Source organism: Xyrauchen texanus, chromosome 5, assembly GCF_025860055.1.
Source record: "Xyrauchen texanus isolate HMW12.3.18 chromosome 5, RBS_HiC_50CHRs, whole genome shotgun sequence".
Lineage (NCBI taxonomy): Eukaryota > Metazoa > Chordata > Actinopteri > Cypriniformes > Catostomidae > Xyrauchen > Xyrauchen texanus.
Genome location: NC_068280.1, coordinates 13,457,961 through 13,485,443, shown reverse-complemented (window position 1 = coordinate 13,485,443; position 27,483 = coordinate 13,457,961). Strand labels below are relative to the sequence as shown.

The 27,483-nt window shown below is 38.4% G+C and overlaps 1 protein-coding gene across 2 annotated transcripts; it reads left to right on the top strand.

Moving 5' to 3' along the window:
- On the top strand, positions 1–26,957 carry LOC127643728 (N-alpha-acetyltransferase 15, NatA auxiliary subunit-like). Of its 2 annotated transcripts, XM_052126567.1 has the most exons (21): positions 177–240; positions 5,939–6,023; positions 8,062–8,747; positions 10,156–10,260; positions 11,437–11,594; positions 11,929–12,063; positions 12,604–12,757; positions 13,180–13,299; positions 13,421–13,516; positions 14,182–14,288; positions 14,381–14,453; positions 14,645–14,814; positions 16,872–17,024; positions 17,129–17,257; positions 17,417–17,630; positions 17,743–17,936; positions 18,162–18,270; positions 18,503–18,601; positions 23,596–23,739; positions 23,823–23,920; positions 26,329–26,957. In XM_052126567.1, the coding sequence occupies exons 3-21, from the start codon at positions 8,681–8,683 to the stop codon at positions 26,527–26,529; spliced, it is 2,526 nt and encodes an 841-aa protein (XP_051982527.1). In that variant the 5' UTR covers positions 177–240; positions 5,939–6,023; positions 8,062–8,680; the 3' UTR covers positions 26,530–26,957. The 2 variants fall into 2 exon arrangements, with proteins under 2 accessions (XP_051982526.1, XP_051982527.1); XM_052126566.1 differs by lacking the exon at positions 8,062–8,747 and having other exon boundaries at positions 1–240.
- Positions 26,958–27,483: the final 526 nt, after the last annotated feature.

Here is a 27,483-nt window from a genome sequence, read left to right as displayed (position 1 = left end):
GAATCGGCCATTTTGGGCTCAAAGGGGGCTTTTCTGACACCACGTGAGGGCTGGGTTAGTAGGTCCGTGTTGGGCACCAAATTGAGCCGAGCGAAGACTCCGAGATCAAGGGGGTAAAAACCAGTGTAGGGGCTGCCACTCACACCCGCACTCATTTCACATGTGCTGATAAAGAAAGCGGAAAGGATGCCGACCGTCCCTCTGCCACCCAAAGAAAACGCTCTCTTTAAGAGGATCCTGGTGAGTGCTAATGCTTCCCTGCAACATTTATCAGCCAAAGAAGGCCTGCTTTCTACCTTCATGAGTGTGTTTGAGAACCAAAGTTAATGCTTGGACCGAACTGAACCACCAACAGTGTCTTTCTGTCAAATGGAGGTTAGCTGGTTAGCTGCTAGCTGTCAGTGTGCTTATGTAGCTTAACATTTAGATACATTGCTGAATGTTTGAGGCTGTCATGTAGTATTTGCTCATTTTATTTGAATGGTAATAGACATATTGCTACGTTTACATGGTGAAACCGTGTGAATCAGATGTGATTCTGCATGTAGCATGTCAGGGACTGAAGTCAGACTCATGGCCTGTAATCCATCACGCCACTTTTAAAGATCCACAAAGGTTCACCACTTCACCGGTTAAAGCTAGAGTTTTTGTTGTTTACAGAATTAGTAGTTTAGATGGGAGGAGTTTGTCTGGTGTTTGCTGTTGAAGGAAACCCTGGAAGTTGTGTGATGCTCAATTTAAAACCTGCAAACACTTGCCATGTTTATTCCCTTGCAATGTGTTGTAAAACCGTAGTCTCTTCACCAATCTGATAAATGATGAATAGCTAATTTAAGTTAATATGATATTTAGGTAATCAGGCCTTTTGGCAAATAACTGTGATTCTGTAAGCAGTTCATGAACTTAAATCAGTTTCATAGCACTCAATTAAGCCTCTTTACATGCTTCTTTCACAAAGCAAAGTTGAATTAAGTTTGATCAGCGCTATCCCCTATTCTGGCTAGTTGGCTATTGCATGAGAGTTCACACTGACAGGAGGATGGGCCTACACAGACATGAACTACACAGACATGAACAGCCAGGCAGTGCTCTACAATTGTCATTCCACTTTTTAAAAACCAAAAATTGCTGTATTATTCACTGAATGCATATACAGCTCTGGAAAAAATTAAGAGACCACTGCAAAATGATCAGTTTCTATGGATTTACTATTTATAGTAAATATATTTATCGGCTGATCATTTCTAAAATGTATTTATTAGATGTTAAAGGAGCAATATGTCATATATTTACTGTACTAAAGCATACAATTATCATAATATGTTATCAGAGATTTAGGAAACGTGCCAAGTGGAAATACTGGCTTCTCCGAAAACAATGCTACAGCTAGTATTATACTTTGACATGCCCTTTCCTGCGGGAATTTCTGTTTGTGTTTTGGCCTGTGTGATCCCGGCCACTGGCCATTTCCCAATTGTATTTGACACCCTGGGTTGCCAGATTTGAAACAAGTTAGTGGACAAACTTAGTGAGCTGCATCCATGGAAGCCAGCAATACTAGCAAACATTTAGGCCTGTCATGATAACTACTTTTGCTGGATGATATGTTGTCCAAGACATAATTGCGATAAATGATATTATTGTCATTTTATACCATTTTATGCCATTACAGTATATAATCAAATCAGTGGCATCCTTTCAAATAGCAATGAACTTTTAATTCTTAAGAATATTCAGACATTGAAATGTCAAAAAAATTAATTAAAGTCGGGAAGGCCCCTCTCATTCAGTGGTTTGGGACTGAAACAATTTTTCTCCCTAACGTCTCAAAAGTCAGACAATTTTTGGTAACACTTTACAATAACATTTAACATTAAATAATGCATTAGATATCATGAACTAACAATGAACAATATTTTACTGCATTTATCAATCATAGTTAATGTTAGTTACTAAAAAAAAGTTAATTCTCACCAGTTGCATTAAAAATGGCTGTTTGATATTGACAAAATGCATTGAAAATGTTAACAGATGAAATCCTAAGAGAAACTTGCTGCTAAATAACTTATGTTGTATATTCAAAACACAATGCATATTAAAGATTGATAAAATGTTTTCATTGTGTATAATTTATTTATGTTATGGTGTAAGTATAATAAGTATTATTATAATGTATATTGATATACTTATTCAAATTGACTGATACATGGAAGAGAAAATACCTTGGATACATTCATTAGATGGAGCTCTAGAAAGATGAGAGAGGTAATGGGTGCATAAGTCTGTTTTAAGCATTTCTCTTCACTCTACAGATGGTATTATTACACAAAGCCTTTTTGCAATTTCTGCCTTGCTGTATCATGATCGAGGGAGTTCCAAGATGTCACACGACAAAATGAGATCTCTACAATGTCATGCGCTTGCGTTGAAGACAGCTTTGTTGATTATAAACAAGAGCAATAGTTTTATTGCATCGCTCGCATGTAGAGACGTGCTACAACACCATTTGCATGTCCAATTAACAGGTGGCAATCATTACTTCAACAGTCAATGCACAGGTGTACAATGAAATTCTGGACTGTTTTCTCATCCCAGCAATAGAAAATAGGTTTGGTGATGAAGTAATTTTTCAGGCTGACAATGCATCTTGCCACAGAGTGTTAGAGCTTGTCTTCAGGAAAGGCAAATCAACTCAGTGGCATGACCAGCAAACAGTCTGAATCTCAATCTGATTGAAAATTGAATATACCAGTTTATATACTGTATGTGAAATAAAGTTCAGTAGATACTTTCTCTCACCAGCTGCTGAACGCTGCACCACAAGTGAAGGGGATAGAGGGAATTCCCAGCATTTTGAAAGTGAAACATGTGGGAATTATTAAAATTGTGCGCAATCCCACGCTATTGAGCTAACATTCGTTATTAAGATTTTAATCAGGGTACTTGTCTGGTCAGGGAAGTAAAATTCTCTTTAACTTGCCCGTTTAAAAATTCCACTTGTCCTGGACACGGAGATGAGCATTAATGTCGAGTCACGTAATCTTCATCTATCACTGTCCGCTGTGTGTGTGGAGGAGCTTCCTGAGACCCGCCTCTTGAGGAAAAAAAGAGCGGACAGAAACCGCACGACTGATTAAAATGTTGGTGACATTCATTCTTATGTAAACAAACATGCATGTAAACACAGTGTGCAATATCAATGTCAGCAAAATTGATCGAGGTCATGTCCATATATCGAACGATAAGTCAATAACGTAATCATTGACCGAGATGTGAAAAAATCCACATGAGCTTGTTTATAATTTGCAAACAATAAAAACATTGCAAAGTGTACATTTGCTGATCAACTTGCAGTGTAAGGCTCGTCGCTTGCCATTGTCAGTTTGCTTGTTCCTGTTGCGTGCCCTCAACCTTGCAACCCGCATGAGCTTCGAGTCTGGGGAGGAAGTGCCGAGGGAGGCATCTCTCTCCAATATTTTGAATTTGAACTACAGTACCCATTTTCAATGCTTGATGTCAGGAATATTAAATGAACCATGAGAAATCCCAAGAGTGGCCCTCATAATTCAGCAGCGGCGCTGCAAAATACATATAGGGGAAACACTGGTGTCAATTTTTTAAGATAACCGATAGTTCCAAAAAGCAACTTTTGGCGCAGATAAATGGGTAACACCGATATAGCTAGGTAGTAGCAACTATTTATAAAATGTTATCCCCTTTTTCGACCAATTTGTAATTCCCAATTCCCACTACTTAGTAGGTCCTCATGGTGATGCGGTGACTCGCCTCAATCCGGGTGGCTGATTACAAGTCTCAGTTGCCTCCGCTTCTGAGACGGTCAATTCGTGCATCTTATCATCTGGCATGTTGTGCATGACACCGTGGAGTCTCACAACATGTGGAGGCTCATGCTATTCTCTGCGATCCACGCAAAACTTACCACATGCCCTATTGAGAGCGAGAACCTCTAATTGCGACTACAAGGTTACCCCATGTGACTCTACCCTCTCTAGCAACTGAGCCAATTTTGTTTCTTAGGAGACCTTGCTGGAATCACTAGGCACACACTGGATTTGAACTCGCGACTCCAGGGGAGGTAGACATTTGCATTTCTAAAACAAATACAGACACAAGTCTAAAAATGCAAATTAGTCTGCAGTTTGTGAGAGAACTGTAAGAAATAGGCTGAATGAAATGGGATTTACATATAGAAAAGCTGAACAAAAACCAGCACGAACACCTAAACAGAAGAAAACAAGGCTACAGTGGGCTAAAGAGAAGCAATCATGGAGTGTGGATGACTGGATGAAAGTGATATTCATTGATGAATCACAAATCTGCATTTGCCAAGGCAAAGATGCTGGAACTTTTGTCTGGTGCCGTTCTAATGAAACCTATAAAGATGACTGCCTGAAGAAAACAATCCCCAGTCATTTATGATATGGGATTGTATGCCAGGTAAAGGACCAGTGGAGATGGCAATCATTACTTCAACAGTGAATGCACAGGTGTACAATGAAATTCTGGACTGTTTTCTCCTCCCAGCAATAGAAAATAGGTTTGGTGATTAAGTAATTTTTCAGGCTGACAATGCATCTTACCACAGAGTGTTAGAGCTTTTCTTCAGGAAAGGCAAATCAACTCAATGGCATGACCAGCAAACAGTCTGAATCTCAATCTGATTGAAAATGTATAGGGAAAATTGAAAAAAATGGTCCATGACAAGGCTCCATCCTGCAAAGCTGATCTGTCAACCGCTATTCGAGAAAGTTGGAACCAACTAGATGGAGAATATTGTTTTTAATTAGTTTAGTCCATGCCTCAAATTCAGGCTGTCATTAAAGCCAGAGGAGGAGCAACAAAGTACTAAATATGATTTATAAAAAAAATTTAAGTCAATTTATGATTTCATATTTTTTTCCTCATTTTGATCTGGAATAAAAATATGCCACTAATTAAAATAATGTAATTTAATTTGTTTGAGGGATGTTTCACGAAGCCAGGATGTTCAGCTATTAAACAAAATTGTTTTGTGTCATATCTTGTTTATTTGCTACAAAGTATAAAAGCTGGGTGAACATCCTCTATGTGTGGTGATTCCAAATTTTTTGCCAGGGGTTGTAATTTTGCTGTTAACATACACTCAACAAGATCCAGTTTGTGCTAGTTCTCTGTGAAAAAAAATCTGAATTGCTTAATGGCGTAAATGTGGTCATAGGCTTTGCACTTTTTTGTTGCCAATCAGTTGCGATTAGCAGATCTGGCAAACGTCATATCTCGGATGATAAACAGCGTACGAAGTACAGGCCCTATTTAATATAATTGCTTATGTGTTTAAAAGAATACTTGAATTAGTTAGCTAAACTGAATGATTTGCAGTGTCATGAGCAATCGTAATAGGCTAATATTTACACATTTAGAATTTTAATATCCTTTTACACGCAGCTACCAGCAATACATTTGTTGCAGGGTATAAAGTATGGTAATAGGCCCCTTCACAGTTTCATAAACCTCAATTTTTGAGTTAGAAAGGTGGTGCATAAAACTGATCTGTAATCACTGATATGGTATTTCTGTATAGATTGAATGGGAAATGCTGATTCCAGATTTGTTGACAGAATGGGTTGATCTCAGTGTTCTCACCACATGGTAGCTGATCAGAGAGATGTGTAATAAAGAGGGAAACAGTAGCTCAACACTGCTCCAAATAGAACTACTCAGAGTGAATTACCATAATTTACAGGAGATTGTCTGTGTGCGTATGTGTGCATGTTCATGGATTGTCTCTGAAAGCATCAACAATTAAAATGGGAAAATCTCACTAGGCCAGTGAAAGCATTTAATGGTAAAGTTGAGAAATTGGCCTACATGTTACACTTGTTATAGAATGCATGTTTTGTTAATTAACTAAGCTTTTTTTTTTTACTTATGTCCTCAGAGATGTTATGAACACAAGCAGTACAGAAATGGGCTGAAATTCTGCAAACAGATTCTCTCCAATACCAAATTCTCAGAGCATGGAGGTAAGACACCCACCATAAAGTGTTCAATAGATAGATCGATAGATTTGAAGTTTGAAGTTTACATACACTTAGGTTTAAGTCATTAAAACCAATTTTTTAACCACTCCACAAATTTCATATTAGCAAACTATCGTTTTGGCAAGTTGTTTAGGACATCTACTTTGTGCATGACATGAGTCATTTTTCCAACAACTGTTTACAGACAGATTGTTTAACTTTTAATTGACCATTTCACAATTCCAGTGGGTCAGAAGTTTACATGAACCAAGTTAACTGTGCCTTTAAGGAGCTTGGAAAATTCCAGAAAATGATGTCAAGCCTTTAGGCAATTAGCTTCTGATTGGAGTCAGTTGGAGGTGTACCTGTGGATGTAAACTCAGCAAAAAGAGAAATGTCAATTTCAGATGCTTTTATTTTCAGCAAACTTAACATGTGTAAATATTTGTACGAACATAAAAAGATTCAACAACTAAGACATAAACTGAACAAGTTTCACAGACATGTGATTAACAGAAACTGAATTAATGTCCCTGAACAAAGGGGCAGTCAAAATCAAAACAGTCTGTATCTGGTGTGGCCACAAGCTGCATTAAGTACTGCAGTGCATCTCCTCCTCATGGACTGCACCAGATTTGCATCAGCAGTTTACGTATGCCTTAGCCAAATGCATTTAAACTCCAGTTTTTCACAATTCATTTAATCATAGAAAACATTCTCTATCTTAGGTCAGTTAAGATCACTATTTTAAGAATGTGAAATGTCAGAATAATAGTAGAGAGAATTTTTTCTTTCAGCTTGTATTTATTTCATCACATTCCCAGTGGGTCAGAAGTTTACATACACTTTTGTTAGTATTTTGTAGCATTGTTTAACTTGGGTCAAACGTTTTGGGTAGCCTTCCACAAGCTTCTCACAATACATTTCTGGAATCTTGGCCCATTCCTCCAGATAGAACTGGTGTAACGGATTCATGTTTGTAGCCCTCTTTGCTTACACATGCTTGTTCAGATCTGCCCATTAATTTTCTATTGGATTGAGGTCAGGGCTTTGTGATGGCCACTCCAAAACCTGGTCTTTGGAAGACCCATTTGCGACCAAGCTTTAATTTCCATAAGGTGTTGCTTCTATATATCCACATAATGTTCCATCCTCATGATGCCATCTATTTTGTGAAGTGCACCAGTCCCTCCTGTAGGAAAGTACCCCCACAATATAATGCTGCCACCCCCATGCTTCACTGTTGAGATGGTGTTCTTCGGCTTGCAAGTCTTACCCTTTTCCTCCAAACATAGCGATGGTCATTACTAAGCAGCCTTTCAGGTTATGTCGATATATCGTTTTACTGTGGATATAGATACACTTCTACCTGTTTCCTCCAGCATCTTCACAAGGTCCTTTGGTGGTGTTCTGGTATAGAATTGCACTTTCGCACCAAACAACATTCATCTCTAGGAGACGAATGTGTATCCTTTCTGAGCGGTATGATGGCTGCGTGGTCCCATGGTGTTTATACTATACGTACTGTTGTTTGTACAGATGAACGTGGTATCTTCAGGCATTTCGAAATTGCTCCCAAGGATAAACCAGATTGTGTAGGTCCACAATTTTTTTTCTGTGGTCTTGGTTGATTTCTTTGAATTTTCCCATGATGTCAAGCATAGAGGCACTGAGTTTGAAGGTAGGCCTTAAAATACATCCACAGGTACACCTCCAATTGACTCCAATTAGCCTATCAGAAGCTAACTGCCTAAAGGCTTGACATCATTTTCTGAAATTTCCAAGCTGCTTAAAGGCACAGTTAACTTGGTGTATGTAAACCTCTGACCCACTGTAATTGTGGTAGTCAATTAAAAGTGAAACCATCTGTCTGTAAACAGTTGTTGTAAAAATGTGTCATGCACAAAGTATATGTTCTAAACGACTTGCCAAAACTATAGTATGCTAATATGAAATCTGTGGAGAGGTTAAAACATTTGTTTTAGACACTTAAATCTAAGTATATTTAAACTTCTGACTTCAGCTGTATCTATATCCACAGTAAAACGAGACCTGGCTACATAACCTGAAAGGCTGCTCATCAAGGAAGAAGCCACTGCTCCAAAACCAACTTAAAAAGCCAGATTATAGTTTGCAAGTGCACATGGGGACAAAGATGTTACTTTTTGGAGAAATGTCCTCTGGTCTGATGAAACAAAAGTTTAACTGTTTGGCCATAATGACCATCGTTATGTTTGGAGGACATGGGGTGAGGTTTGCAAGCCGAAGAACACCATTCCAACTGGGGAGCATTGGGGTGGCAGCATCATGTTGTGAGGGTACTTTGCTGCAGGAGGGACTGGTGCACTTCACTAAATGGATGGCATCATGAGGAAGGAAAAGTATTTGGAAATATTGAAGCAACATCTCAAGACATCAGCCAGGAAGTTAAAGCTCAGTCGCAAATGGGTCTTCCAAATGGACAATGACCCCAAGCATACCTCCCAAAGTTGTGTCAAAATGGCTGAAGGGCAACAAAGTCAAGGTATTGGAGTGGCCATCACAAAGCCCTGACCTCCAACCGATCTGATTTGATCCGATTTGTGGGTAGAACTGAAAAAGCATGTGCGAGCAAGGAGGCTTACAAACCTGACTCATTTGCAGCAGTTCTGTCTGGAGAAATGGGCCACAATTCCAGCTATTTATTGCGAGAAGCTTGTGGAAGGCTACCCAAAACGTTTGACGCAGGTTAAACAATTTAAAAGCAATGCTACTAAATATTAACAAAGTGTATGTAAACTGCTGACCTACTGGGAATGTGATGAAAGAAATAAAAGCTGAAATAAATAATTCTCTCTACTATTATTCTGACATTTCACATTCGTAATATAAAGTAATGATCTTAACTGACCTAAGACAGGGAATGTCATCTATGATTAAATGTCAGGAATTGTGAACAACTGAGTTTAAATGTATTTGGCTTAGGTGTATGTAAACCTTTGACTTCAACTGTAAATAGAAACTTGAAACAATCATTGGAACTGGTTAACCTTTCTGTTCATAAGTCTACTATATGGAAAACATTATTCAGGCATGGTGTTCTGTCCACTAAGGAAGCTCTGCTTTCAACAAAAGCATTTTGGCAAACTTCAGGCATGCAGTAGACCACCTTGTCACGCTACTACGAAAAATTTTTGTGGACTGTTGAATTGTTTGGGATGAACATGCTGTAATATTTATGGTGTAAAAATGGCACTGCATGCCAACATTAAAACATCATCCCAGCTGTAAAGTACGGTGGAGGGAGCCTCATGATTTGGGTCTGCTTAACTGGCCTGGAACGCTTGCCTTCATCGAGGGGAAAAATGAATTCCCAAGTTTGTCAAAATATCCTTTAGGATAATGTTAGGGTGGCTGTGCACCAGCTGAAGCTCAGTAGAAGTTGGGTGATGCAGCAGGAAAATTACTTAACCCAATAGAGATGCTGTGGCATGACCTCAAGAGAGCCATTCACAGCTAAGAATATGACTGAGCTGAAACGGTTCTGTAAGGAAGAATGGCCCAAAAATACCTTCTGAACTTTGTGCAGGCCTAATCCGCATCTACCGGAAAAGCTAGTTTGAGGTTATTTCTGCCATATGAGCATCGACCAGTTATTAAATGAAGGGTTCACTTACTTTTTCCACAGCACTGTGAATGTTTAATGGGATATGTTCAATAAAGACATGAAAGATGATAATTGTTTGTGTGATGTTAGCTTAAGCACATTGTGCTTTGTCTATACTTTGTCAAATTTTATGACCAATTAATGCAGAAAACTGCTCATTCCAAAGGGTTCACATAATTTTTCTTGCATCTGTAGATCAATAGATACAATATAATTATACTATGATGCAATACAATGACGATAATCTCAAAATGAGATTAACTGATATCATCAATATTTCATGCAACCAGACTTGCCATATAGAATTGCATCTCTTCACTGCAGTTTTAGCATAAGAGATTACCAACTGAGCTCTGGTATTGATTGATTGCATTAATGAGACTTATGATTGCACATTCCTGAGAGAAAGTCACAGGGATTTGTTTACTTGCACCATGACAGTTTGTGTGGGGTTAATGGGCACAAGGTTAAAGGTTGTGATCTTTGCAGAGACCCTGTCGATGAAAGGACTGACGCTCAACTGCCTGGGAAAGAAAGAAGAAGCCTATGAACTTGTCCGAAGAGGCCTCAGAAACGACCTGAAGAGCCATGTCTGTATCCTTAAAATTTTGTGACAAACGCAAGCAATTGAAAGCTTATAGACTGACATTTTCTATGCACAATGAAGCTTGTCCAGTATTCAAAGCAGAGAAGAATACGATAATGGTCTGTATTTTTAACAGTTGAAATGAGTTTGTGTGCTTGTGTGTTTGGCAGCAGAGTTAACGCTTCAGTTTTGTTCTCAGTATGAAGCCTGTCACTGCCGATGGAGGTTGTGGACCCTCGGCAAGATTCCTACCCTGTCTGACTGTAGCAGAGCATGTGAGCGGAGTGATCAGAATTTCACTAGGCACTTGGCCACTCACAAGGCGCTTGCTTTCTGATCCAAAAAGAATGCGCTACATTTTGCGTGTGACCACATTAATATGTATGTGCTTCTACACTGGCAAATATCTGGTGTTGATGGCTGTATTAGGTCCAAGATTTTAAACAGAGTGGTTTATCAGAGATGAGGTAGCGTTTAAACTGTGATTCGCAAACTAATTGTGACAGGTGCCTATTCCAACAACAGGCTACAGTGAGGTGGGCACAGAGGCAGTTCAAAACACAGATTAGTTTCCCTGACATATGTCTGTTATCACACTCCTCACACGCTCTGATATTTAGAGATACCACCAACTCTTTAGAGAGCCAAACACAGTGCAATGTTCTTACTGCCAGTCAAAGCACATCCTAGTGTTTTTTGTTTGATATGCAGAAAAAGAAAATTGTCTCCTTTTTGTTCTCTGCTGTTTTCAGGGTTCCCATGATCTTTAAAAACCTGGGGATGTCAGGAAATTTCAAAATCTTTAAAGTCATGGAAAAGTTATTGACATTTAAATTATTAATATACATTTCTCTAGTTATGCTCCACACTAAAATATTTTTTTGAATAATAAATGTTTTTTATTTTTATAAAAAAAAACAATTGTCAGTTCTTTCACAAATCCATGTGTCAGAATAACTCTGAATTTATATCTGTGTGTGTGTGTGTGTGTGTGTGTGTGTGTGTAGTGGGTGAGTGAGTTTGGGAACCCTGTGTTTAGCTTAATAATTCTAGAGAGGTTCATAACTTAAGACTGTTACTTATTTTTTTCTGATACTGAGTTTTTGCTGAAGTTGATATAATCATCCCTTTAGACTCTTTACTCTGTCCAATGGGTTTTGCTGTCCTTAACATGACGTTTTCAGGTTGGCACGTGTACGGCCTGCTCCAGAGGTCTGACAAAAAGTATGATGAGGCTATTAAGTGCTACAGGAATGCATTGAAATGGGACAAAGACAACTTGCAGATTCTTCGAGATCTCTCACTGCTGCAGATCCAGATGAGAGATCTGGAGGGTTACAGGGTGAGTGTGAGCTCAGTCATTTGGCTTAATTTAGTTGAAAGTGCTTTGCTTGTAGTGTTTCCAAGATATGGATGCAGCTCTTCATGTTTTCTAGGTGCCGGTTGTCTTTGTCTTTCTAACTTTTCAGTTTGTCTCTCTCTCTTTGTCTTTTTGTTCAGGAACCAAGAAACATTCAATTTTATATATTTCTTACAATAATCGAATAATTTTTATGACTTTTAGTTCCTAAGCCTCATATATCCAATTTCTCCTCTGCATTAAGCGAGAACATATAAAGTTTAAAACTTAATACCAGTGCAAAACTGACTGTATGTAATCTTGTCTACTCTTATAGGAGACCCGATATCAGCTGCTACAATTGCGGCCAGGCCAGCGAGCATCATGGATTGGTTATGCCATCGCATATCACCTCTTAGAGGACTATGAGATGGCTGCCAAAATCATTGAGGAGTTTAGAAAAACACAACAGGTAAATACCGACATGACCAGCATAAATAACGAGATATATTTTCATTTAGCTTGGAACTAAAATGTGGAAAGAGTTGCCTAACCTCTGTGGTGTTCCAGAGTTTATAAAACAAGAGTTGCCTGTACTGTATGTTGAAGTATAGTTTGTGGTGTAAAATATGTATATTTAAGTGTCTTTGGAGTGATGGATAAAGAAAGAACTGGGGCAGAGGTAACAGTAGTGGTAAATGAGGTATTAATATGTGAGGACTTCAACCTGTTGTGGCAGGTCAGCAGGCAACACAATAGCACACAGTTCTTGCGGCGTTCACAACAAGACTCTTACTTCCTGTCATTGGTTTCTAGCACAACAGGAAGGTACATGTTGGCATGCTGAATAAGGTTAATGCTTAAATGGTTCCTAACTGATTTATGTAATGTTTTTAATTCAGACAACGGACATTAAATCTTGTTGTGCATGGGCTTCAGTTCTATTTATGTATATCTCTATCTGCAGGTGTTTTTTTTTATTTTTAATATATTGGTGTTTGTGTGCTTTCAGACGTCCCCTGATAAGATGGATTATGAGTACAGTGAGCTGCTGTTGTATCAGAATCAGGTCCTGAGGGAAGCAGGGCTGTGGAAAGAAGCGCTGGAGCATCTCACCAACTACGAGAAACAGATCTGTGATAAACTGGCCGTGGAGGAGACCAAAGGTACACACATTCTTCATACACCACAGTACACAGTTGCCTAAATATGAATAAACTGCAAATCTCCTCTCTGCTGTCTTTTTTTTTTTTCCTGTTTCTTTTGGTCTAATTTCTCTCTTTCTTACCTGTTTGATTTCTCTCCCTTTTTTTCTTCTTGTACTTTTTGCTATTAAATTGTACTAGAGATGGGTCACGATGGTCCAACATCTCAGTAGTCAGGCAACCCACTGTCTAGTTGATTTTGAAAATAGGTAGTTTTGCATATTCCTACATTTTACCCTTAATGCAGTTTCACTCATTGTCATTTTGTTTGACTTGCACATTGACTTCCTGTTTGTGGTTCTCTTAGCGTTAATTCTATGGAACGATGCAGTTTCATTGATGCAATGTTTTTATGTTCTCTCTCTTGTATTGTGGATGAGTAGGAGAGCTGCTGTTGAATCTGGAACGGTTTGAGGAGGCAGCAGATGTGTACAGAAGACTACAGGAGAGAAATCCTGAGAACTGGTCTTATTATCATGGCCTGGAGAAAGCCCTCAAACCTGGTACACAACCCAACCTACAAAGCATAGCTTTCCTCTATCATGTTATTACAGTATGCACATTAGTAGCATTATTTAACACCTCTCAGCAATTTTAAACTGCTTGTGTCTGTGTGTTTTTCAGTGAGCACAGAAGAGAAGCTGAAGATCTATGAGGAGGCCTGGGAGAAATACCCTAAAGGCCTTGTACCTCGTAGACTACCACTCAGCTTCCTGTCTGGTATGCAACATTCCCTCAAGTGTAACAGCATATCAGCTTCAAAGCTTAAAGGCATAGTTCACCCAAAAATGAAAATTCTCTCATTTACTCATACTTATTTCATCCCAGATGTGTAAGACTTTCTTTCTTCTGCTGAACACAAGCAAAGATTTTTAGAAGAATATCTCAGAACTGTAGGTCCATATAATGAATGGTGACGAGACCTTTCAAGCTCCAAAAATCACAAAGGCCACATAAAAGTAATCCATATCTTCAGAAGTGATATGATAGGTGTGGGCAAGAAGAAGATACATTTTTAAGTCCTTTTTAATTTAAATCTCCACTTTCACATTCAGTCACATTTTGAATGTGAAAGTGGAGATCTATAGTAAAAAGGACTTTTTTAATCACTGGAGTCTTATGGATTACCTTTAATGCTGCCTTTATGTGCTTTTTGGAGCTTCAAAGGTCTGGTCACCATTCACTTACATGGTAACGACCAACAGAGCTGACTTATACTTCTAAAAATATTAATGTTTGTGTTCTGCAGAAGACCGAAAGTAATACACATCTGGGATGGCATGAGGGTGAGTTAATGACGAGAAAATTCAAATTTTTGGTTGAACCATCCCTTCAATGTGCGCAAATGTTGACATTTTTTGTTTTGTTTTTGTTGTATTTTTCAGGAGATATGTTTCGGGAGTGTCTGGATAGATATTTAAGAATTAACTTTAGTAAGGGCTGTCCACCAGTCTTTACCACACTAAGATCTCTCTATCAGGACAAAGAGAAGGTGATGACATACTCTTACCAGAACATATACAGAACATACAGACTAGGGTTTATGTCTGAATGTGTATGTTTGACATTTTGTTTTATTTGCAGATGTCAATAATTGAAGAATTAGTTGTTGGGTTTGAAACATCTTTACGTAGCTGCCAAATGTTCTGTCCAGATGGTATGTTGCCATTGTTTTCTTTATGCCATGTATTCAAGTTCACCATTTAAAGTCATTTGCTTTAATATAATTTGAACTATTCTATCTTTGAAACTTTCCTCTTTGAATGAATGGTGTAGTTAGCCTCTGATTTGTTTTGAATAGAGATTAGTAGCATATTAAAGTTTTTTTTTTTTTTTTTTTTTTTGTAGATGATGGCAAGGAAGAGCCGCCCACAACATTACTGTGGGTGCAGTATTTTCTGGCTCAGCACTATGATCAGATTGGCCAGCACACCATGGCTCTCGAATACATCAATGCTGGCATTGAGAGCACACCTACACTCATTGAGCTCTTCCTTGTTAAAGCCAAGATATACAAGGTAATGTAACACACACACCAATTTACAACAGTTTTTTTCCAATTTGCAGTACATTAATTGCAGTTACGATCTACAATTATGATGCCATTATGTGCTTTATGATGCTTCAAAATGTTGGTACCCATTCACTTACATTGTGACGACCAACAGAGCTGAAATATTCTTTTACATTGTCCTAACCAGACACGATGCGATAAGATTCCAGCGACAAGCTATTTGTACTGCAATGTTCATATACTGAAATTTGGATAATTGTCAATAAAATGTAGAAATCAGAGCAATCACAGTCGGAACAGTGTGTTTATTGAACGCAACTAATTTTCTCACTGAAGCTGCGTTTGGGGATATACTTTCTACGGCAAACCCTGAGGGGATAAATAAACAACCACACAAATACACAGAGTAAAGTTAAGTTATAAATCGTTTCCGAATTCAGTCTGTTCCCATGGTTTGTTCACGTGTTACCGTACGTTTCCATTGGCGCGTTGTGAGCTAAACCGAGCGAGCATTTTTAATTTATTCCTATGGAAGCTGTGCGCCACACTCGCAAGGTGGATTGTGGGATTGACTGCGATGCAGAGCAAGCTGTTCCCTAATGGTGCGAGTGGCAATGAGCGGATTTCTATCACGCCAGTGGAAACGCAGCGTAACTCCTGCTATTGCGCCGATCTCTACATGACAGGGAACCGGAGAGAAAGTCAGAATGAGCCGGTATGCCTCCCCTCTGCCATTCTGAACCGGTGTGTGTGTGACAGAGCTCTGACCAAAGAGAAGACCTCAAGCACAACATTCATTATGTGTGTGACACCCTCAGCCAAAATCAAGTTGTTCTGAACTGGCTAGTCGACCAAAAGTCATAATGTATTTGTTGACTTTCTGCCTGGTGCTACCTCACAGAAATGGGAACAGTTTCAATAGCGTCACGGTTGGTTATGACAAAAACTCTGTTCAACATGGAAAAGATACCTTTTATAGTGTGTCGTGGCATCGCCTAGGATACATTGTTAGGAAAAGTGTCTTTTAAAGGGATAGTTCACCCAAAAATTTTAATTCTCTCATTTACTCACCCTCATGCCATCCCAGATGTGAATGACTTTCTTTCATTTTTAGAAGAATTTCTCAGTTTTGTTGGTCCATATAAAGCAAGTGGATGGTGACCAAAACTTTAAAGCTCCTTTACAGACTCCAGTAGTTAAATCCATATCTTCAGAAGCGATACGATTAGTGTGGGAGAGAAACATATTAATATTTAAGTCATTCTTTACTATCAATCTTTCACATTCTTTTGTTTTTGGCAATTCAATTTCACATTCTTCATGCACATCGCCAGATTTATTTATCATTTATAGCATATGGCAGAGAGGGGACATTTTAGTAAAAAAGGACTTGATCTGTTTCTCACCCACACTTGTATCACTTTTGAAAATGTAGATTTAACCACTGGAGTCATATGGATTACTTTTATGCTGGTATTATGTGCTTTATGAAGCTTCAAACTTTTGGTACCCATTCACTTGCATTGTGATGACCAACACAGCTGAAATATTCTTCAAAAAATCTTTCTTTGTGTTCAGCCATAGAAAGAAAGTCACACTTCTGGGATGGCATAAGGGTAAATAAATGAGAGAATGTTTGTGTGAACCATTCTTTTAAAAGTGTGAATCATTTTGAGTAATTGGGTGAAAATGTGAATAATTAGGTGGGTTCCCAGTATCTCTCTTTCTATGCAAATTATACATACTTTATTAAACTTTCTTATAGAAATTGGCAATGTGTATCCAAATTACACCTTTTCTCATAACAAAACACTTTGTAATATTGCTGAAATTGTAAACTGCATGTTAACAGACAAATACAAGTTAAGTGCTGTAAGTGTTCAGTTTGATTACTTGTCAAAATACTAGGAATATTAATGCATATGTTTTGATCTACATAGAGTATGTAATACGCAATTTCCAGGATACAGTGATTTGATGATCAGAGACCCTGCACAATTTAAATACCATCCCAGCTCTATTTTCTGACCTTTTATATTGTTCCCTCCTTTCCTCCCTCAGCATGCTGGGAATATTCGGGAAGCAGCTCGCTGGATGGATGAAGCTCAGGCTCTGGATACAGCTGACCGTTTCATAAACTCTAAATGTGCCAAGTACCTGCTTAAAGCAGGCTTGATCAAAGAGGCTGAAGAAATGTGTGCCAAGTTCACAAGGGTAAGGGTTTGTTTGTGTGCAAATTTGATCCTACAAACATTGAAGTAAATAAACATGAGAGTACTGTATTTGTGAGTGTATTTTACATTGTACCTCTGTCTCAGGAAAGAGCATCTGCAGTAGAGAATCTAAATGAGATGCAGTGTATGTGGTTCCAGACTGAATGTGCTCTGGCCTATAAATCCATGAACAAATGTGGAGAAGCATTAAAAAAATGCCATGAGATTGAGAGGGTGAGTCTTTCTCTGCTTTTTCTTTATCTCATGGCCTGTGTTAAACATTAGTATCAGACATAATATTTTATGTTTATAGTGTTTCATTACAAACACATTTTGTGCTTTCCATCTGTTTGTTTTCCTTCCTTTCCCTCTGGCTCTGTCACATTCTAACAGCACTTTGTAGAGATAACAGATGACCAGTTTGACTTCCATACGTACTGCATGCGGAAGATGACGTTACGCTCTTACGTGGACCTGCTAAAACTAGAGGACGTGTTACGTATGCACCCGTTCTACTTCAAAGCCTCATACACCGCCATCCAAATCTACCTCAACCTGCACGATAACCCACTAACCGATGATAGCAAGGAACTGCAGGCTGATACTGGTAACGACAGATCTTGCACATGCAGTTGACTGTTTCTAGTGATTTACACATTTTATGTTTTAACAAATAAGCATTGCCGTTTCCGTATTAAAGTGTGTGTTGTCTCAAAAAGAGAACCTGACTGACAAAGAGCTGAAAAAGTTAAGGAATAAGCAGCGGCGAGCTCAGAAGAAAGCACAGTTGGAAGAAGAAAAAAAGAATGCAGAGAAAGAGAAACAGTTAAAGAACCAGAAAAAGAAAAAGGAGGAGGATGACGAGGAGATCGGAGGACCTAAAGAGGAACTCATACCAGAGAAACTGGCCAGGGTGTGTGTGTGTGTGTGTGTGTGTGTGTGTGTGTGTGTGTGTGTGTTTGTTTGTTTTGAAGGAGTGTTTTGGGAAAGTGGGGAAGTCTAAGGGAACCTAAGATCTGGAAGACTTAAAACTTTTGCGTGTCTTTGTGTAGGAACCTCTAGGGGAATTTGGAGCCAAGTGACAAGAATTATTGTTGTGTTTGCACAAACCGAATTCTCCCTCACTTTCATTTTTCAGGTGGAGAACCCATTAGATGAAGCTGTAAAGTTTCTGACACCCTTAAAAAGCCTGGTGAAGAATAAAATAGACACACACCTTCTGGCCTTTGAGATCTATTTTAGGAAAGGTACTGAAACCTGTATTTTAAGGAAATCTCAGTTGTGCAATCTAATGATAGTTTTCTTAAGATATGTAGCTTTTTGTCTGTATTGTGTTTATTGTACAACATGTTGACATTTTTACTGTTGTTGTAATTGTATTTGAAAATGACTCATGCAGCAGAATCGTACTGTATTTTAGATATACATAGGATAGGAAATATTTATAGTTGCATAATTGTAATGTTCCTTGTCTTACAGAAAAGTTCTTATTAATGTTGCAATCCGTTAAGAGGGCTTATGCCATAGACCCAGACCATCCCTGGCTTCACCAGTGTCTGGTGCGCTTCTTTAAAGAAGGTGAGCTCACCCTTGAAGCCTCTTGTTTGGTCATCTTTTCTTTTTACTGTTCCTTTACTACTTCCCTTACAGGTCAAAATTAGAGGTAGACCGATGTATAGTGGCAAGAAAAAGTATGTGAATTAACTGGTTTTCTGCATTAATTGGTCATAAAATGTGATCTGATCTTCATCAAAGTCACAAGTATAGACAAACTCAAACTATTAAGCTAACAAAACAAACAATTATAATCTTATATCTTGATTGAACACATCCCATTAAACTTTCACAGTGCTGTGGAAACAGGAAGTGAATCCTTGGATTTAATAACTGGTCAATATCCTCATCCAAGTGTTTCCGGTTCAGAAGGAGTTTTCTTTTCAAACAATTCAATCTTTGTTTCATCAGTCCACAAAACATTTTCCCAGTAGCATTGTGGAGTGTCAAGGTGGTCTTTCGCAAACTTCAAGCATGCAGCAATGTTGTTTTTGTGTTTTTTTGGAAAGCAGTGCTTCATTTGTGGTGTCCTGCCATGGATACCATGCCTGTTTAATGTTTTCTGTATAGTAGACTCATGAATAGAGATGTTAACCAATTCCAAAGATTCCTTTAATCTTTAACTGTCACTCTAGGGTTCTTTTTTATCTCATTGAGCATTCTGCAAGATGACTTGAGTCATCTTGGCTGGATGGCCACTTCTAGGGAGAGTAGCTACAGGACTAAATTGTCTCCATTTATAAACAATTTCTCTAACTGTGGATAGATGAATATCCAAAATCTTCTAGATAACTTTGTAAACCTTTCAAGCTTAATACAAAGCAACAATTCTTGATCGTAGGTCTTCTGAGATCTATTTTTTGCAAGGCATGATCTTCTTGTGAATAGCAAACCCAAAATGTTTGAATGCTGTGCACAGTAGCTCTAACCCACACATCGTGATGTCATTAGCCTAGGTCTTCACATACTTTTTCCAACCTACACTGTGAATGTTTGAATGATGTATTCAATATGTGTTATTAGTTAAAACAGATTGTGTTTGTTCATTATTTTAACTTATGTACATTTCAAACCATATTTTAAGACACATTATACGCTGCCTGACCAAAACAAAAAACAGTTGTATATTCTAATATTTCGTTGGACCGCCTTTAGCTTTGATTATGGCACGCACTCATCATGGCATTGTTTCGACAACCATATGCAATGTCACAACATTTATTTCCGTCCATAGTTTAATTAATTTTTGGCTGAGAGCTTGTATTGATGATGAGAGAGTCGAACCTCTCCATAAAGTCTTCTCCAGCACATCCCAAAGACTTTCAATAGGGTTAAGGTGAGGACTGTAGAATTAATGTGTGAAAATGTATCCTCATGCTCCCTGAACCACTCTTTCACAATTTTAGCCTGATGAATCTTGGCATTGTCATCCTGGAATATGCCTGTGCCATCAGGAAAGAAATAATGTATTGATGGGATAACCTGGTCATTCAGTATGTTCAGGTAGTCAACTGACTTAATTTTATGGCTGCATAACTTTGCTGAGAATGGACCTGACCAATTGAAGCACCCAGATCATAACACTGCCTCCAGAGGCTTGAACAGTGGCACTGTGCATGACTGGTGCATCGCTTTATGCGCTTCCCTACTTACCCTAACGCACCCATCGCTTTGGAATTGGGTAAATCTGGACTCATCAGACCACGTTACCTTTTTCCACAGTCCAATCTTTATGTTCCCTAACAAATTGAAGTAGTTTTTTCTAATTAGCCTGACTAACAAGTGGCTTTCTTGAGGCCACGCAGCTGTTTAGTCCCAATTCTGGAAGATCTCGTCGCATTGTACATGTGGAAATGCTCTTACATTCACTATTAAACATAGCCTTGAATTCTACTGTCTATGATCTACATTTTATTTTTTACAATGTGACATCAAGCGTTTTAGTGATCTCTTATAACGATCATTCAAGATTGTTTTCCGACCACATTTATTTTGTGAAGCTAATGGTTCACCACTATCCTTCCAGGTTTTTTATAATGTGTTGGACAGTTCTTAACCAAATTCCAGGGATTTTAGCAATCACCTTTAATTGTTTTCTTTGCTTGATGCTGGCCAATAATTTGCCCCTTCTGAAACACAGTATCATCTTTTCCACGACCACGGGATACATCTTCAGACCTGGTTGTTTAAGAAATAAGAAGCTACACAGTACACACTGCATCAGCTGGCAACAATTATTTTAACCCTAACTGAAACATATTAATCACTGCAATAATAATCCAATCATTGGCACTTAAGTGTCTGCTCATTTAAATTTAAATGGTGACGCTCTTTTTTTTGAGCTAGGCAGTGTACATCCGTGATCAAAAGTATTACAAAGTTTGCTGCTTCAGTATTTGTAGATTATTTTTTTCACATGTTTCTATGGTATACTGGAAAACAATGATAAGCATTTCATTTTATTCAAGAGTTTTTATGGCTTTTATTGGTAAAAACATTCAATATATGCAAAGAGTCAATATTTACAGTTTGACCCTTGTTCTTCATAACCTCTGCAATTTGCTCTGGCATGCTGGATATCAGATTCTGGGCCAAATCCTGATTGATGGCGATACATTCGTGCCTTATTAGTGCAAGTGAGTTGATCACAATTTGTGGGCTTCTGTTTGTCCACTCGCCTTTTGAGGATTGACCACAGGTTCTCTATGGGATTAAGATCCGGGGAGTTGTCTGGCCAGGGATCCAAAATTTCAATGTAATGATCTCTGAGCCACTTCATTATCACTCTTGCCTTGTGACATGGTGCTCCATCATGCTGGAAAATGCACCTATCATCACCAAATTGCTCCTGGATCGTTGGGAGAAGTTGCTCTTGCAGGATGTTTTGATACCATTATTCATGGCAGTGTTTTTGAGCATAATTGTGAGAGCGCGCACTCCCTTGGATGAAAAGCAACCACACATGGATGGTCTCAGGATGCTTCACTGTTGGCATGACACAGGACTCATGCTAGCATCTACCTTTTCTTCTCTGGACTATTGATTTTCCAGACGTCCCAAACTTTCAGAAGGTGACTTCATCAGAGAAAATAACTGTGCACCAGTCTTCTGCTGTCCAATCCTTGTACTTCCTGCAGAATTTCAGTCTGTCCTTGATGTTTTTCTTGGAGAGAAGTGGCTTCTTTTCTGCCCTTCTTGACACCAGGCCATTGTCCAAAAGTCTTTGCCTCACTGTGCATACAGATGCACTCACACCAACCTGCTGCCAATACTGAGCAAGCTCTGCACTGGTAGCGAGACAATTCCGTAGCTGACTCAGGAGGAGATGGTCCTGGTGCTTGCTGGACAATCTGAGACATCCTGAAGCCTTCACTGCAGTTGAACCTCTCTCCTTGAAGTTCTTGATGATCCGGTAAATGGTTCTTTCTGGTGCAATATTCTTTGCAGCAATTTCCTTGCATGTGAGGCCATTTTGATGCAAATCAATGATGGTTGCACATCTTTCTTTAGAGGTAACCATTGCTAACAAGAACGCAATGATTGGAAGCACTTCTGTCTGTCAGTCTGCTTTTATAATCCAATCAGAATTCTATAGTGATTTCACCTGACTAGTACTCATTCACACTTTCCCAGGTACCGCTGATATGATTTAGTGAAATTATGTTAGCTTGTCATTTTGTGCCAGGGCCAAAAACAGTGAAATTTTGTTTTTTGTGATTTAAAGTTTGCAATTATTTAAAATGCATCTGATCACTCTGCACAATCATCTAGAAACCACCACAACAACTGAAGCAGAAAACTTTGCGAAATACAAAATTTGTGTCACTGCCAATACTTTTGCCACGGCTGTACATAAATGCATGTATTCCCAAGAGCTCACATTCTTTTCTTGCACTGTATCGGTTTACCAATAAATCGTTGCTGATAGTTGCTTTTTGGAACTATCGTTTTTCAGCAAAAGTCTTTTATAGTTATATATATATATATATATATATATATATATATATATATATATATATATATATATTAATTTATCCTTGACAACATTAATTAATATTTTTATCCTAACTTCATTGCATATTTTATTTTTATTATATAAATGTTCTAAATTGAAGCAAGGGCATGCAAAGAAAAATTTGACTATGGAACCACTGTGTCTCCAACTTCATATCTTGTGAATACTATCCCTAGAAGTGGCCATCCAGCTATGATGACTCAAAGGGCACACTGCAGAATGCTCATAATAATAATAAACCTTATTCCTCATTAAACCTTATCTGGCGAAAATTGTTTTCATATGGCACTCTCTGGCAAGATTCTGAGGAAAAACAGCAAGATGCAGCTCAATGGTGAGAGACCTCCGTCTAGCGCAGGTTTTACTAGGAAAAACTTATTTAAATAAAAGCTTATACAGATGCAGAAATGGATCTTCAATAAAATTGTGAGGTAGTTTATGTGCGTGTCATAGAAAATTGTATACATTTCATGAATAAAATTATATGAAGCATCATTGAATCATACTGTAAAACGCTTAACAGAGATGGTTACAACAGAAAATATATTCCAAAAGTTATGTCATTTAAAGTTTGTTTTAATACATTTGAGTGTTGAACAAACTGTTACGAATTACCAATATAATATTTGGTGTTTGAAAGTATAAAGTGTCATCAATATATTTTTTGTTTATTAGATGCTCATAAAGGTGATCAGTTAGGACTTCAAAATAAGAGTCCCCAGTGTGTTTTGAGCTTGTTTATAATTTAATGTCTCGCATTATACACCATCTGGGAATTTTTATTCTTGTAGCCTCTGTCTGTGCCCGTTACAGTCCACCATAGCCAATGAATTGGTTATCTTCCTTTTCCACTACCTTAGTTATCATATCTGCAAAATCCACTATCGATTGAATAACATGCTTATAACACATGTTTGCCTTCCATGTGCTGTGATTACGTCAACAAGCGCTTCCCTGATGATTGGCTGTTCTAATGTGTCCCTATGTATTGATTGCTTGACAGTGTCTGAAAGCAAAGACCTAGTAGAATCAGTGAGCATGGTGCTGAGACAGGAAATCTCCAGGCTGTTTGGAGACAGTAATGCCAAGAGCTTCAACCAGACCTTCCTCACGAAGCACTCCAGTTCCATCCCACATAGAGTAGCAGGTATAAACGCACTTCAAAGTATGTTTTCACACTCATCCATTTTCCATATTGCACTCTCACCTCTCTTACTCCTTATTTTAAAGCTGCCAAAATGATGTTCTACTTAGACCCTTCAACTCAGAAGAAAGCAGTAGAACTTGCTACAGCACTTGATGAATCACTGAACAACAGAAGTGTTCAGGTATACACGAGAGTGCATGACATTTAGGGGATTTTATTAGCTGGTTAATATATAAAGAATGGAAATATTTTAAATGCACTTTTTTTTTTTTACGAGGTAAAACGTTTCAGGACAGGAGTCCATTGTTTACTTTGCAGGGACGCATGTGTAATTTGATACAGCATAGTATTTCAGTGCTCTTTTTTTTTTTTCACAATTTTGAATTGACAACATGAGCAGTATTCATTTTTAGTTTATTTTAGTCATAGTTTTAGTCTCTTTATGAAAACGGATTTAAAATTTTGTTGATATTTTGTCATGTCGTAATCATTCATTTTAGTAAATTTACTACAAAAATAACGTATTTTAGTTGACTATAATATCAATACAGTTGTGTCAAACTGTAACCAATTAAACTTTAACCAAATATTGAAACATTTATAAAATGTCTAAACATTTTATTAATTTAAACATTCTTCAAACACGCAGTATAAAACAATTGAGGAAATCCCCAATATACACCGATCAGCCACAGCATTAAAACCACCTGCCTAATATCGTGTAGGTCCCCCTTGTGCTGCCAAAACAGCTCTGACCTGTCGAGGCATGGACTCCACAAGGCCTCTGAAGGTGTCCTGTGGTATCTGGCACCAAGATCCAGCAGATCCTTTAAGTCCAGTAAGTTGTTAGGTGGGGCCTCCATGGATCGGACTTGTTGGTCCAGCACATCCCATAGATGCTCAATCAGATTGAGATCTGGGGAAGTCAACACCTTGAACTCTCTTTGTCATGTTCCTCAAACCATTCCTGAACAATTTTTGTAGTGTGGCAGGGTGCATTATCCTGCTGAAAGAGGCCACTGCCATCAGGGAATAGTGTTGACACGAAGGGTGTATGTGGTCCGCAACAATCTTTAGATAGGTGGTACATGTCAAAGTAGCATCCACATGAATGCCAGGACCCAAGGTTTCCCAGCAGAACATTGCCCAGAGCATCACACTGCCTACGCCGGCCTGCCTTCTTCCCATAGTGCATCCTGCTGCCATTTCTTCCCCAGGTAAACGATGCGCATACAGACCCTGTTGCTGGTACACCGTTTGTTCTTCATTGGATCACTTTTGGTAGGTACTAACCACTGCATACCAGGAACACTCCAAAAGACCTACCGTTTTGGAGATGCTCTGAGCCAGTCATCACAATATGGCCCTTGTCAAAGTCGCTCAGATCCTTACGCTTGCCCATTTTTCCTGCTTCCAACACATGAAATTCAAGAACTGACTGTTCACTTGCTGCTTAATATATCACATCACTTGACAGGTGCCATTGTAATGAGATAATAAATGTTATTCACTTCACCTCTAAGTCATTTTTAATGTTGTGGCTGATCGGTGTATTATGACAGAATTATTTTAATTCTAAAAACATTGTGCGTTTTTTATTTCCGTCAACAGTATTTAATTGAAATAGTTTAATGATTGTTATGATGCGTCTTTTTTGTCTTGTTCTTTTTTTAGCATTGAAGAAATCAAAATTCCCTTTGTGACAAAATTGTCAAACTGTAACAGACTTCAACTAAATATTCAAACATATTAAAAAATTTGGAAAATCCCCACTATATTGTGACTGGATCATTTGAATAAATTTGTTATAGATTTTTCTTCTCCTAAAAACATTCTGCATGGCAATATTTTGCCATTTTATTATTCATTATTGCCATGATGCATCTTTCTCGTCTCATCTTTGTTAGCATTGACAAAATCTAATGGTCACGTCCACAAGACATTTTTGTTTGAAAACTCATCTTTTTCTCTACGTTTTGGCCTGCCTTCCACACTGTGATAGCGTTTTTGATAACAAAAACTGAGCTTTTCGAAAACGTTCTTCCAAGTGAATTAATTTGAATACGACGTCTTCTCGTAGTGTGGAGATATTTCAAAAACAATGACATATTTGTTGCTGTCCGGTGATGGAACATGAGGACAATTGCGTTTAAGACTGTACACGGAACAGCAATATTTTTTTGTTTGTTTATTTATTGCATGCGCTGTAAGGGGATTTAAAAGTTTTCATACGTTTCAGTGTGGATGAGAACCTTTTGGAAAATACCAGTGTGGACAGAAAAATGAAAATGCAATTTTCAAATGTATCCAGATTTATGTGGATGTAGTCTAAAATGCTTAGTCAACTAACATTTTTGCCAGTAATTTGCCACGGACCATCTTAACACTGCCCTTGAGTACTTGGTTTCTCATAAATAGTTTTTTGTAAGGCTCACAGGTGGATTTTATGGGACAGGAAGACATACAGCTGCATACAGCTTGTCAATACTGTTATTATGAAAGCAGGTGCAGGTGTATTCATGCAAGCCCTAAGAAAGCACCTGTTCTGTGGCTTGGTATATTGAACACCATTCTTATCTATTCTTGCAGATCTGCACAGAGGCTTTAGAAAGCCTCCATGACGGTAGTTTTGGAGATGCCAAGGAGATTGCAGAGTTATACCGGGTGCAGTGTCATAAGATCTACCCCTATACGCTGACCTTCATGACCCCAGGATATGAGGAAAACATGAAGATTGCGGTCAATGGTAATGTCTCCACAGAAACTGAGGAGCTGGCCAATAACATATGAACATCTGAAGGGGGTTGAAGGAATGAGAGAGGTGGAATGGGGAAGCGGTGCATCACCGCCACTGTTGATCACCTGTGACGGTTGCCATTGACTACTGCAATTCTGTGAGGAACTTCCTGTGATCTACACCCCCTGAGATTGCAGATTGGACAGAGACAATGACTGTGTTTTGAATGTAGGATGAAGAGGAGGGGCGTGGGTTGGGGGAGACGAGAACAAAATGCCCATTTTACATTTTTAACCTTGCTGATGATGACTCTAACTAAAAACTAGTCAAACATGCATCCCATCTTGAACTACAGTATGTCTGAATGCAAACTGTGCAATGGCGAGAACAAATCCCATAGTCAACAAACCAAGCAAGACAAATGCACTCAAACTCTTCTTTCTCCTGTTTTAAAAGAGTAATTTATATGAAAAATAAAAGCTTAAAAACTACACATGGCTTTTTTTTTTTTTTTTGGCAGAAGATTTTAATTGGTGTGAGCGTCTGAATCATCTAAAGTTGATTGTGATACACTAGGCTGTGGGTGGAGAGGAAGTGATGATGTGATGGGGAAGAGCATGTGTAGAGGTTCCTCATTGCATTTCTTCACAGAGGGGGAAAAGTGGTGGAAGAAGTTGTGCTCTACAACAGTGGAGCAATAGTGATCAAGAGACTTTGCACCAATCCATACACAATATTATTGACTCGCATTACCATCAGCTGAGACTTCAAGACTGGTAACTTGCCAGGACATTTACTGTTTTAAAAGCTTCATTTATCCTCCAAAGCACATGGAAACCATTTACACTTAAGGTTCCCAAAATGGAAATGAAACAAAATGTGGGTGGTTTTTGGTTTCTGTACTAGCTGTTTGTCAGACTTTAATAATACTGCTAATGTATTCCTTTTATAGGTGATGCAAAATTAATCGAATGCATATAGAATAACCATGCCATAAGTGTATTGTC